The 15171-nt window shown below is 28.7% G+C and overlaps 2 protein-coding genes across 2 annotated transcripts; both read left to right on the top strand.

Moving 5' to 3' along the window:
* Positions 1-235: 235 nt before the first annotated feature.
* On the top strand, positions 236-1117 carry LOC136089758 (piggyBac transposable element-derived protein 4-like). The gene has a single exon (XM_065815841.1). It carries the CDS (start codon positions 236-238, stop codon positions 1115-1117), a length of 882 nt encoding a protein of 293 aa, XP_065671913.1.
* A 27-nt stretch (positions 1118-1144) lies between these two features.
* LOC136089757 (piggyBac transposable element-derived protein 4-like) lies at positions 1145-2011 on the top strand. The gene has a single exon (XM_065815840.1). The coding sequence runs from the start codon at positions 1145-1147 to the stop codon at positions 2009-2011; it is 867 nt and encodes a 288-aa protein (XP_065671912.1).
* Positions 2012-15171: the final 13160 nt, after the last annotated feature.

The raw sequence follows: 15171 nt of genomic DNA, 5'->3' as shown, positions 1-15171 counted from the left end.
CTGACGGATATTTCCGCATTTTGGAACTGTTGCACCGTTTGCGACTGACGGATATTTCCGTTTTTTACTTGAGTTGAAAAACAGATCAGATATGATAAGTTAAAAGCAAGTTTGTTATTTATGTTATGTAATAGCTTTTAACAATAGTATGGTCTTCATTTTATACTCTAGAGTTTTTTCAAAATATAGCTAATAGCTTTATATGACAATGCTTTAGTTTAGTGAAAAAGTAAACATGGCTTCGGCTAGAAAATCTTACCCTAAAAGAAGTAGTTATTCTGTTCAAGATCTAATTGAATACATGGGAGAAAGCGATGAATTATCTGATATTAGTTCTAATGATGGTTCTTCTAATGAAGGTTCAGTTAAATCTGTTACAGAAGAAGAAATAATTTGCTCATCATCAGCAGATGATGATAATGAAACTGACCTTCTTGACACTGATGTAATGCAATTAGAACAAGATAATACAAACGATGAACCGAATTGGGTTAAAATAGACGGTTATAAAGCAAATTTTGCTAAATTTGAGGGTAATGCGGGACCTCATCCAAGTTTTATAGTTAATAGTACTCCTCTTACTATATTTGAAGCATTTGTAACAGACGACCTCGTTGATCTTATTGTCGAGCAAAGTAACCTTTTCGCAGTACAATATCGTAAAAATAATATAATTAAAGGTAAATCCCGAGTTCAAAAATGGATACCTTTAGGCAGAAACGACATCAGGCTCTATATAGCATTCATTTTATATCGTGGAATCTTATGGAAACCAACACATGCTATGTATTTTTCAACAAACCCTCTGTTTGACACACCACTAATAAGAAAAGTATTGTCTTTTGATAGGTTTTGTCTTACTGAGAAGTTTCTTCATTTTGTTGATAACAGTAGTTTGCCAATACATTTCTGTAAAAAAGCAAAAATTAAACCGATCTATGACTACCTAGTAAACAAATTCAAAACTCTGTATATACCAAATAAAAATATATCAATAGACGAATCACTGCTGCTTTGGAAAGGTCTTTTAAGCTGGAAACAATACATTCCAAGCAAGCGTTCCAGATTTGGAATGAAGTCCTTTGCATTATGTGAATCAGCTACTGGCTATATTTGAAATTATTTTTTGTACACTGGTAAGGAAATGACTGAAAGTTTTGCACCAGACTTGAAAAAATACAAATATCAAGCTACTAAAATTGTTATTACTCTAATGGATAATTTAATTGGTAATGGCTATTGTTTACACATTGATAATTGGTATACATCTTATGAAATATGCAAAGTATTGCTGGATCATAATACTGATTGCATTGGTACATTACGTAATAATCGCAAACAGTTACCGCAGGATATAAAGAATGCTAAAATTAAAATTGGTGATACTTTAGTTCGATATGATACTAAAACAAATATAATGTGTACCAAATGGAGAGACAAGAAAGATGTGCACATGCTGAGTACCTGTGTTCAAAATGATACAATCACTGTTAATAGAGCTGGCAGAGAAAAAAATATTTCTCTAGTGATACATGAATATAACAAAAACATGGGTGGTGTTGACCGATCTGATCAAATGTTGACAACATATAAATCCGAAAGAAAAAGACTTAAAAAATGGTACAAAAAGATTTTTATGCATTTGATTAGCGTTTGTGCATTCAATGCAAATATTATAAACAATAAGTTATCACCTAATATGACATCCTTACAGTTTAGAGAGTCCATTATCAAAGAAAGCATTGTTAAATACCATGAATCCATCGAGAAAAAAAGAAGTCGAACTCGAGTATTACCTTCTCCTTTAAGATTAATAGAGCGTCATTTTGTTGATGCTATACCAGCAACAGAAAAAAATATGAAACTAAGTAGAAGGTGTGTTGTCTGCTCTGAAAACAAGATTAGGTCAGATACCCGATATATGTGTCAAGACTGTAATGTTGGTTTGTGTGTTGTGCCTTGTTTTAAAATTTACCATACAAAAGAAAAGTTTAAAGGTTTTTGTAAATAATTGAACTTTTGTTATTATATTTTAAATGTCTTACAAATCTTTGTTTTATTTTTTTGTTGCCTATAAAATTTAGTTCCTCGTTGATATTAGCAAGAAATGTTAAATGCTATTAGGTTTTTTTTTTTTTTTTTTTTGTGCAATTTTTGCAATTTTTGGCGTACTAAACAAAAAATTAATTAAACAGTTTAAAGAAATCGTTAACAAAAATATTTTGCTGTAAATAACAAAGCGATTTTTAAATTTACGCCACAGTTAAGGGGTTAAAAAAAGATTTTCTAACCGATTGATTTCAAAATGTAAACTTTGATGTAAAACGTTTTAAAAACAGCGAATTAGAGCACTTTTTGTTGATTTTCAGACCTATGTTTTTATACGATTCTTAAGCAGCAGGGTGCGGATTCACAACTTTTGCGTAACTCTTGCGTAGCTGAGCAAAAGTTACGAAAAACTTCCGCGAAATATTTTTTGCGTAACTTTTTGGTATTCACAACTTTTTCGCAGCATTTGCGTAAAGTTAAGGTTGCGCATGAGTTACGCAAAACTTAGGCAAAAACTTACGCAAAATTTAAGGCAAACATTTTATAACTATTTGTATAAAAGAAGTAGTTAGTATTACTAATTCTTTTTTTATTAAGGCACAAAGGGCAATGTGACCAAACAGTGAATGTTTCTTTTTTAGAGTCAGGGCATAAATTTACTACAATTATTTTGTTGTTGTTATTGCTATATTTAAAAATGTAGCAAAACCATATAGGGGCTGTTCAAATAATACTTGACATTCTTATAAAGGGTGGAGGTGTTTGAAAGTGTCATCAAATATCACATGGGAGAGGGGGTGGTTAGCCACAGTGTGACATGACAAAATTTTTAAAATATAAATTCTAATCACAGCGGAATAGTAAACCTTTAGCATAAAATTGCAAACTCAAAGATATATTTGTTTAAAAATAATCTCACGTCACAAATAAGGCGGAGAGATATTGTATAAAATGTTACATATACAAAGAAGAGAGTCTAGCAAAAATGTGTTTCGTATTATTTGAATAGCCCCATATAGCATATACGTGCAATTACTTTTAAAAGTAATAGCATATATAGCATAAACAATCTTTCAATCTATTTTGTATATCTATTAGCAAAATAATCAAAATAATTAATAATTGGATTAAAAATGAAACAAATAAGAGTCGGTTGGTTTTTTAAATGAGATATCGATTATTAACAAAATGCTACACATCTATTATTTTAAATATAAACATTACAAGCACTCATTAAGAAGTAATTCGGGCATATTTATTCAAATCCAAAGTGGTAATATAAACTGTATTATCCTGGGCTTATATAAGATAATAATTCGGCTTCCTGAATGAGGCCATCAGTGAATGCCCATTGGTTTTATTTAACACTAACTCTAAACCTGCCGCAAACCTTATTTGTAAATATACAGAAAACTAGCTAAAATATACAGAAAACTAGCATTTAAAAGAACCATTTTTTCTGTTTTTAATATAAAAAGAAAAAGAAAAACAACATGAGATTAATATTTTGAGGCATTGTTTTGGCGCCCATACCAGTCCTATAGTACCAAAAAAGTTCTGGGTTCACACCTGATCAGATCATGCTACTTGTATGTCATTACTTCAGGATGTTAAAACAAAATGCTTTAGTTTAGCAAAAATTTCACGTTCATAAAAAAATAAAGTGCTAAATTAAAGTGTTTTTTTTTTAATTCTTGTTTTCATACTTACTTCTCATACCCTAGGGTATAAGAAAAAATCATGATAATTGTTAAATTTTCTTTTCAGTGGTCTTGTTTTATCATTTTATTGACTTAAATCGAAATCACTTTTATTTACAATAGGGAATGACGGTTTCATTAAATAAAGAAATTGCTTCAATAAATTCAAGAAATACATTTGATTGCATTCTAGTATATTTGAAACCATTTATAAACAAACTTTCTATTGTCAGAAATATAAGAAACATTTTGATAACATAAGCAAAAGTTCAACAACTTTTCCATAACATATTATGAAAAATACATTGTATTTTTCATAATACGTTATGGAAAATTTTTCAATCGTATTATTTAATAAAAGTTGAGTTTGAATTAAAACCCACTTGTTTTTTGTATTTTTTTTTTCAGTGATATTTCAGATTGAGAATTTATGGTATCATATTTGCACGAATAAAAACATGATTTTTATATTTAATGGATAGCGTAAAGTTAATTCTGTGAATCAGGTACGTGCAGTATAAAAAAGATTGACTCTCTGACTGAACAAGTATTGATTAAATCACAACAACAAGTATTGTAGTAGGTTTTTAAGACACCAAATACAGTACAATCTAATAGCTACAACCAGTGTGAACAATATGCTGTCATCTCAAGAGTTGTAATACTATTATCCACAGCAACAGTTAATAGTTCTACTGAATTGTAAAAAGCGCTATTACTCCATTTGGACTAACTGGTGGATCAAGGAACTTTTTATGTGCTCTTTGCAATAACAAAATACAACAATGAGATTTTATATAGAAATACAAAAAAAAAAGATCTACCAAAACAGTTTAAACTATTACAGAATATGTTTATTATTTGCAAATAACAATATTATTTACCAAGAAATTAGGCTTTAAAAAACAATGCTCTTTTTTTTAATAATTTAAATTATCCATTGATATTAATATCTCCTGATAATTGAAATAACTAAAAACAGAGCATTATTATTCAAAATAATCTTAATATTGTTAATACCTTTGAATAACTGAAATTATCAAAAAAACATAGCATCATTATTCAAAGTAAGTTTAATATTTAGGTTATAAATCTTTTTTACTTCAATAGCCTGATTACTCAGAAATAACTTTAGCATTATTATACTTTTAAATAGTCTTGTTCACATTTATAAATTTAAAAAAATAGATATCTGAAAAACTAATGAACTGATTACATATTTTTGTGAATATTGTATCTATGTTAGCACAAATATTTTTTTTACCTTAAATATAAGGTTAAAAAAATATACACACAATCTTTATAATGGATGGTTCACTATCTCATAGCCTAGATATGAGAGAGTGTGAGAGAGAGTCTCTCTCTAACACAGAGAGAGTGAGAAAGACGCTCTCTCTTTGTGCTAGTTATGCAAGTTAAAGTATATACTTCAATAATATTATTGTATATATTTTTGTATAATATAGTATAGATAGTATAGCATAGATTTGTACCATAAGTTAATATAGTATGGAATCATCATATAGTTTTGATGTATGACAATAACTAGTTATTATGTTAACTTAACTTATTTAATAAGTTATTGGCATACTACAAAACTATATGATATATTCGTACTATGGTCGCTCTCCTTGTTTTAGCTAGGCTATGAGAGAGTGAACCATCCATTATATAGGTTGTGTGTATATTTTTTAACCTTAAATTTAAGGTGAAAACAAGTTTTATAAAATAAGTTTATGTAGTACATCTAAACTTTTGGTAAATATACTATTTGGTAAATATAAATATATATTGTTGTTGTTGCTAAAAAGAAAAACTATAATTGTATTATTTAAATAAATAACTTAACGCATAGCAGTATAAAATTAAGATAAAATTATATTTTATTTGCAATAACAAACAAAATCTGAAATGTTTCATAATAATAAAATCGCCATTTTTAAATATTATTAGATGATTTAAAGTTACGCCAAACTTAAGTCAGAAAATAGCAGACGTAACTTTTCTTGCGTAAAGTTTGCTGAGCACTTTTTAGGAAAATGTTGTGAATACCGTTTTTTAGACTTTTTGCGTAAGTAATAACTTACGTAAAAACTTAGGAATTTCGTAAGTTTTTGTTTACGCAAGGTTTGTGAATACCACTTAGCGTAACTTTGAACTTAAGCAAAACTTACGCAAACTTTACGCAAATTTTGGACTTACGAAAGTGTTGTGAATCCGCACCCAGATCCTTATGTAATTAAAAGATTAAATCAAACTATTAAAAGGAAAAACTTAACTATTTTAATTTTAAAATAAAAAAAAGTTTGATACTAAAAGAAAATAAATGTTTTAAAAAAACATATAAAGATAATAAAGCTTAAAAAGAAAGAAAAACAAAATGACTGGAGTTATACCAATTTGATTAAAGATAACCGGATAAAGGGTCTAGAACATGAAAATATGAACTTGCTATACAAATTGGGTAAGTTAAAGGATTCTGCTAATGAACATTTGCCATTCAAAAAAGATAAAAAAACATTTACATGGCAGCTACGATTAATGATTTATGATGCCATTATTAACCAGGTACCAACAAAAAGTATTCCAATTTTGTTTCCCAAAATTTTTAAACATTTAGACATTGCACATATAGAAAATTTCCCACATCGTAGCACAGTTGAAGAGATGGTTCGTGAATTAGGTATAATCAGCGACCTTCATGCTGCTGAAGTTGCAATTTCTACAGCCAATCTTACCCTTGGGTTTGATGCAACAACCCAAGAAGGAGTACATATAAACTCTATTCATTTTACAACCAAAACACAGTGTCATGTTATAGCAATAGATCAGTTGTCAGGTGGTACTGCACACAATTATCAAACTCATGTTGTATCTTCAATAGATCAACTTGCCTTTTTGTATTCTGATTTCCATAATTGTGACTATCAAAAGAGCCGCTCAAAAATTATTCAAAACATTACAAACTCTATGACTGACCGTGTTGCCACTAATCATGCAACTGTTCAGCTAATAAATTCTTCATGGGGAAAAGTTTTAAATGAACTTAATTGTCACTTACACTCTCTTGAAACAATATCCAGCTCTTGCAGGTCTGCATTAAAAATGATTGAAACACATAATGGAGTGCTGTTTGGGAAAGATTCTATCGCTTGTAATATAGTTTTACAATTGTATAAGGTGCGATACAAAGATGGTAAAGGAGATCCTAAAGGTTTTAAAATCTTTTTAGATGAGATGAAACTTCCCAAAGGACTCATTCCCCGTTACAGAGGGAACAGATTGCATATTTTGTTTCATATAAGTGGTATATTAATCCAGCACTACAACTTATTTATTAAATTTTTAAGTATCAGTACAGTTTCATGTGGAGGGCTACAAAGTAGTTTAAGAATAGACTTTATTAATGAAACAGCTAAAAAAGAAATGTGCGTCTTAGGGCTATTGGGAAAGACTTTAACAGGACCATGGATGACATTTTATCAGTCAGCTACAGAAAGTTTAAGTCATATTAAAGGGATAAAATTGGTTGAAAATATTTAAAAAAATCTTTATCATGTAAAAGACAATCCTATATTGTTATTTAGCACAAAAGATTTGTTCGGAAATATAATTGAAAATGATAAGATCTTTGAAGAAATTGCTTTGGTGTGCCCAAAAGACAAAGAAGTTGAACAAATGATTGTATCCTGTTTATCAACTATTATTGCTGTTTTAGAAAGACAGTATAAAAGATATTTTAATTTGGAGGTATCAGAACAACTTATAAAAGAGACGCAGACAGCCTGGCTTCATAATATTGATGCAGAAGAAGTCATGGGTATGTTCAGTACTGCTAAACATTGTGCTCCTAACTCTACTTTATGTTTTTTGTCATCAAAATTAAGAGCAATAAAAAATAATGTAAGTGATTACATTGACCAAGTAGATAAAGATGAGAAAATGAAAGTTGTCTACTGGGCAATAAATAAAGCCAGAAAAAAGAGAGAGTTAAATAAAAAAAATATTTATGAAATAAAGCTTGAAATGATTGGTCGTAACATGTTGAAGAAGCAAAAAAAAGAGAATAAAAGTAGAAAAACATTGGCTCTTTAAATTCAAAACCTTAGTTTGTCAGATATTTCAACAAAATTTCAAGAACTAGAGTAAGCAATTATCAGACCTCTCCGATATGCTATCAGATACAGTAGTTGGTAGAAACATTTGCCATTTATGGTTTAATTCAGAAATGCAAGAAGCAGTTCTTTATTTTGGTAAACTTGAAAAAATGAAGGTAAAAAATGGTAATCAAGTTTATGTTGTAGCATACTGGAAAGATAATGAATCCTATGATAATGATGCAGTGGATTATGACATTTCAAAATACGAACTTGCTGCTGATATAATCTATGGAGACCTTATGTTATCCTGAAAACTAAGCGTTGGGTAATATTTAAAAAAGGCTATTTTCATAGCCACATATCTTTTAAAAACATTATGCGGCTTTGAAGTTTTTGTAGTTTTAACTTTTATGAAACAAATGAATATCAGTTTGTGTTGACCTCTTTTTTTTTCATTTAGTCCGTCAAGGATTTGATGTGAACGCTCGTGTTATTGTTAGATTTCGAGAAATAGGTTGTGGTTTTGCTGCTATGGAAAAGTTTTCTTCTATCATGAATTTAAAATGTTTATCATTATTCCCTTTTAAGCAACTAAACAAAAAAGTAATGATTGCTTATAAAAGTGCAGCAAAATGTAGTATGAAAAATGCATTTAAACAAGTTTTAAAAATATAACTTGCGCTCGTGTTTCAATCGACGGTTCTTGGCAGACACTCCTCATTGCATGGGGTCATTACTTCAATATCTGGAGACAAGTGTAAAGACATTGAAGTGAAATCAAACCATTGTTTTGGATGTAGGATGTAGGAAAAAAAGAAAGATAATTTGGATTATCAGTTATGGAAGCTGGACCACCACTGCCAGATAAATCACAAAAAATCTTCTTGAGCAATGGAGTCTGTTGGTGCAGATGCAATATTCAATCGATCGATTAAAACGCATAATCTCATATACAAAAAGTATTTGGGAGATGGAGACACTTTTTCATTCAATGGTATTGTCAAATCAGACCCTTACATGCTTCAGAATATAGTACTAATAAAATTTGAGTGCATTGGACAAGTGCAAAAGCGTCTTGTGACTAGGTTGAGAGACCTTGTGAAGTTTTGCAAGGGTACCAAAACCCCAATTTCAGAAAAAGGAAATTTTTTTTTTGTTTTTTTTTTTTTGTTTTATCTAATTAACTAATAAGTGCATTGACTCCATGCAGAATTATTATGGAATGGCAATCAGAAACAACATCAATAATCTTTTTGCAATGAAGAAAGCCATTTACGCTATTCTATTTCATTTTCTGATTTGCATAGTTCTTATGAACGTCATCAATTTTGCCCCTGAGAAGCTGCAAGTTGGTGTAGATACTGGTCCAAAGGGCAGTGAGCTTAAATCCATCCAATACAACACCTTTTTAATTAAAAGCATTTCTGCAACCTAATTTTAAAGATTTGACAAGCGATACGTTATTAGTAAAATGTTTTCAGGGAAAAACCCAAAACCCCAGTGAAGCACTAAATAGTATCATATAGCCACGCGTGCCAAAAACAATTTTTGTTGGCAGAGATATTATTGAAATGGGTGTCCATTCAGCTGTCATTCATTACAATAATGGTTGCAATGGTGTACTTATAGTTTTAGAGCAATTCGATTTGTGCGGAGTTATTTTGAAAAACATGGCTAATAAACTAGATAATTTACGAATAAATCGAATGAACAAAAAGGCAACTGCTAATGATAAACAGCGCAGAAAAGGTCTCCGCTCCCAAAAGAAAGGACATTTTGATAATTTGGAAGAAAAGGAAGTTATTGGTGTTTATAAAGCTGGTGGTTATTGAGTTTATTTTATTTGAAAAACGTGTTTTTAACTTCTTTTTTTGTTTAATGGGATTTTATAGCGTTTCAAATTTTGTCTTCTTCGGCAAATTTCAAAACGTAATTTTATTGCATTGTAATATTCTTTTAATTTCAAAACGTAATTTTATTGCATTGCAATATTCTTTTATCTTGAAATATTAAGGATATATTAGTTATTTCATTTATAAAATTTCACATATAGTAGTTGTTTCATTTAACCCTTGCTAAGGGTTGAAACAACTGCCATATGTAGCTTATATTTGGACTAATTATATTGTTTCCTTTTATCATCAAATAATGTCGATTCAAAAAATACAAAACGACTTTAACTTTTTTCTTTTTTAATTTTAATTTTTTTTTAGGTGCCCCAATAAGTCCTTACGTCTTATGACAAAGCACTGCGAATGAGCATTTAATAGAAAGTTCACACCTCCTTCCTAACCAATGTCGCAAAACCTTTCCAGAGGTGGAGGTTGAACCACACGGGTCCTTTGTTTCTGAGACAAATGCGCTACCACTACGCCACGGCTGCTCTTATTTTTCTACTCTTAACTTCACTGCTTATAACTTAAAAATCTTTAAGTATGCTCATATTATCAAGGTGCTCATATTACCCTAATCTACCCAAACTTATTTTAACACAATAAACAAAACACAAAAAGACTCACTTGAACCAAAAGACATGAATCCAACAAACCTACCATTAGCTCTTTTTATTGAGGATTTTAAGACAGTTCTTAAACATAAGTGTGCATGGATGACTGAAATACTGATATTGCTTACCCACAAAGAATCATGTTCAAGTATTACGTGAGAAATATGGATTTCGAAGTTGTACAAAAATCAACTTTGACGACACGTTACAAATTAAATTATGACATGTACCAGAAAAAATATGCGCTTACATTTTAAAGAATATTTATTTAACTATTGTATTTTGATATTGAACGTTAAATATATTTTGAAAGTACAAATATTAATATTCTTAAATGTCATTTTAGAAAGTATGTAAAGTTTTGTACACTTTGCGTTTTACACTCGACATCAGCTTTTGCACAGTCTTCGGCTGGACTTTCTTGGTAGCTCTAATCCATTTATTTTTGAAATCTTTAATATTTTTGGCTTCTTTTACATTGAATCTTATTTTCTTTTGACAAGAGCCCAATATCATTCGATTGGACGTAGTTCGGGACAATTTGGTGAATGGCAGTGTTTTTCAACAAAATCTACTTTATGTTCTCTAAGCCAGTTTAAATTTGTCCCAGAGTAGTGACATGATGCTAAATTGGGCCAAAATAACTGGTTACCCGTGTGTGATCTTAAAAACGGCAAAAGACGTTTCTTGAGGCATTCTTTTATGTTTATTTTGGTGTTAATTGTTACCGTAGTCACAAAACAAGAGCTTCTTTCACTACATTCACAAATTGCTAGCCAAACTAAGAATTTTTTTAGCGAATTTTTACATTCCAATACATCTATAATTGGAACTCAGTTTCTTGCGATTAATAATATAGGTGTTCTGGAAGAGATCGGAAATACGCAGCATAATAAGTTTCATCGTCAATAATCAAACAAGATTTTTTGGCGCATAATTTTTTATGGAGCAGCTTTGAATAACAAGTTGCAACATTTTCTTGCTTTTCTTCACGACGAGAAACTTTTTTCTTTTTATAAGATTTATAGCTACAATTTATTTTTACTCTTTGTATAGTGGAACCTTACCTTGTGGAACCACTTGTCTTAAGTTTATTCGTTAAAGTTCAAACAGAAACCTCTGGTTTTCTGTCTAAGGCATCTTTCACTTTTTTACCAAGATCTCGCCTAACAAAACATTTTTTTCTTACACTTCATGATTTCTTTTTGATTCTACCAGTGTTCTTAAATCGTTTCACAACGCTCTGCACTGTTCTCAAAGCAATTTGCAACTCTTTAGAAATTGTTTTGTTTGATACATTAGAATTTTCAACGAGAAAATGCAAAATTTTTTCTCGCTTCAAATCTTGATTTGATGACATTTTAATAAAAATAATTGTTTTGATAACAGAGTTGTTTAAATTTTGAATAACACTAATACAATGACATTTTAAAACAATTAACTATTTAAAATGGTGCACGGTTTCTGTAAACACCACATCAGAACACGCGCAGATTTTTTTCTGGTACATGTCTTATTTATATTTTTAGTTGTTGAACGTTTACATGGATGTCTTTTAGTTTTTATAAGTCTTATTTTTTATTAAAAAATCTTTTTTTTATAAATAAAAAAGTTAAAACAGTTGTACAAATTTTATTCGAAATATCCTAGTCGTCATAATATTTGAATTATATATACCGTAAACTGGGGTTACTTTGAACGTTTTTGAGATATTTTTTGTATGTCCTTCCTTCATTATTGACAATAATCGAAATTTAATAAAATGCTTTGGTTGGTTCTTACATAATTCAAATTCAGAAAAATAAAAAAAAGAAAGGATTCGATATAATATTTATTTGATTAGTAAAGTTACCCCGCAAATGGGGTAACTTTGAATGTGTTTTGCTTTTACAGTAAAACTTACATATTGTTTTGTTTTAAAATTTAATAAAAACAACAGCCTGGCTTATCATACACTTATTGTTATTAAAATAATATAATATCATTTTATAATGAAGATTTAGTTGTTTTTTTTTCTCTCAATGGGTATGTTTTAACTGGACCTGCATAAAAAGAGTTTTCATTGCTTTGTTTTTTATATATAGGAGTATAAGACAACTCAGATGAAACAATAACAGTTTCTCTTACAGAAGATGATGCATGTGGAACATCTCTAAATGTTGCCTAAAAATCCTCTAAAGAAATACTTTTCCCAGGGACAACAGTAATTTTTTTTTTTTCGCTTAGGCCTTTTTTTTTTCCACACCATCAACACAACGCAGTCTCTTAAGTACATTAACTACTGCTTCGCTAACGTTAGTTTTAACAGTTTTAATATTTTTATCAGCATTTTTATGGCAAACAATTGAGGACAATACTCACATTTAATGGGTAAATACCAGATTTCTTAAAACCAGCTACTACATTGCTGCTTACCTCTGATGAATATATATAAGTATATAAAGTTTTTAATAAAGAAGGAAATTGATCCTTTGTGATGGTCTGTGCTTTTTTGAAACCTGAGTTTTTTCATTGATCTTCAATGAAAAAACTCCTCCAATGTCTTTTTAGAGGTCCATAAAATGCAACATCAAGTGGTTGCAATAAATGGGAAGAGTTTGCTATTAAACAAACAAACAATATATTATTTTTTTAAAACATTCACTTCAGTGAAAAGGTACTTAAGCTAACTTAAGTACCTTTTCACTGAAGTGACTGCTTAGATTATCACCAATAAGAACTTTAGTTCCGAGAAAATCCTTTACAAATCTGACAGAAACGATCTCAAACCAATCAGAAAAGCAAACAAAATTAAACCATCCTGATTTACTTCGATTATATCGTACATTAGGTGGTCTTCAGTCCATGTTGCCCATAGATGCTCAGCTTTATAAACAACATAAGCAGGCACCATTTGACCAGTGACTGAACCACAAACATGATTGACGTAGCACTCTTACTACTGCTTTTAATACGTTCTGGATATTTCACCCCTCTTTTGAAGATTTAGTTCCAGGATTGTCTGATAAATTTGTTTCATCATAGTTAAAAACATTACAAGAAGGAACTTGTATTTCTTCACCATACTTCAATGTAGTTTTAAAATTATCAAAGAACTTTGTTATTTCAGAAGATGATACTGATGCATGACACTTTTTGATACTCTGACTCATTCGCTGAGTGAGAACAGCATTGTGACGTCTTAAAAAGTTAAAAGCTCACTCTCTTCAAGAAAAGTTGTTGTAAAACTCAGGAACAATTCTGCCTTCAATATCCAAAATCGACTTTCCTAACACACAAAGATCTATTATATCAAAAGAAAAACCCCAAGCAGCAACAGCATGTTGTCCAATTACTAATAATTGTATATATGAAAAAACTGTGGACTTTCCAGTTTTTTTTGGATTAAATTTTTTAACCTTATTATAAAGTACCAACGGGTTCTCCGTGAATAAAAGATGCTCTTTTGTAAGATAAACCATTATCAATAGTTATCATAGCATTTGAAATTTGGCGTTCAGTAAAAGGTATATACTGCCTGGCATCAAATTTTTTGGGTGTAAGTGTGGCATTATACTACTATGTAATGCTAAATAAAAAACTTAAAAAAGATGAAATGCAGCACAATTCCAGAAAGTTACACACAAATAATTACACAAATAATAAGACATATTTTTTATTTAACTTATATTATAAGATTAAAGATTTATTAGTATTGAAAAAAAAAACCCACACATATATATATATATATATATATATATATATATTTATATATATATCTATATATATATATATATATATATATATATATATATTTACATATGTATACATATTTAATGTATATTTATGATATATATTAAATATATATATATATGTAAATATATATATATATATATGTAATATAAATATATATATATATATATATATATATATATATATATATATGTAAATATATATATATATATATATATATATATTTACATATATATATATATATAATATATATATATAAATATATATATAAGATATATATATAAGATATTATATATCTTATAAGATATATATATAAGATATTATATATCTTATATATATATAAATATATATATAAGATATATATATAAATATATATATATATATGAAAATACATATATATATATATATATAAATATATATATATATATATATATATATATATAAATATATATATATATATATATATATATATATATATATATATATATATATATATATATATATATATATATATATATATATATATATATACGTATGTGTATACTTACTTTACATATACATAAAATATCTATTTTTAAAATATATATTATACTGTAACTAATTTATATGTATATTAATAATTTATACATAATAATAAGAATTTATGCAAATGAGAACAAGCTTAAAATTATTGCATATTTCTGACAGTTTACGCTATGGGGTTACTTTGAATGTTATTCAAAGTTACCCCATATGCAAAAAAATGTTTACAAAATATGTTATGCTATACCCATGGTTATTAAGTATAGCAGGCTAAAGAATTTATTTAGTTCTTACTTGCCTAATAACTTTATTAACAAAAAATATTAAACTTAGACAACAAGTTGCTACATGAGCTGAGGCAGCGCACAAAATATTCTGGCTCAATTTTTTACAAAAAATTTCCGAAATATTTAAATGATTTTTGAATGAACAATTTCAACCAATAAACAAAGTGAAACTTTAAATAGTGAAAATATAAACTATTACTGACTAAACTAAAAAAATTCCCCTCTTGAAAGCTACAACAGCTTTGTTAAAAGTACCATGAATTTGTTTAAAATAC

Source organism: Hydra vulgaris, chromosome 13 (assembly GCF_038396675.1).
Source record: "Hydra vulgaris chromosome 13, alternate assembly HydraT2T_AEP".
Lineage (NCBI taxonomy): Eukaryota > Metazoa > Cnidaria > Hydrozoa > Anthoathecata > Hydridae > Hydra > Hydra vulgaris.
The sequence above is the reverse complement of the archived record's forward strand: the minus strand, read 5'-3'. Positions and strand labels throughout refer to the sequence as shown.

Coding starts and splice junctions, on each gene's coding strand:
- LOC136089758 (XM_065815841.1), top strand. CDS start 236: ATGGCTTCGGCTAGAAAATCTTACCCTAAAAGAAGTAGTTATTCTGTT.
- LOC136089757 (XM_065815840.1), top strand. CDS start 1,145: ATGACTGAAAGTTTTGCACCAGACTTGAAAAAATACAAATATCAAGCT.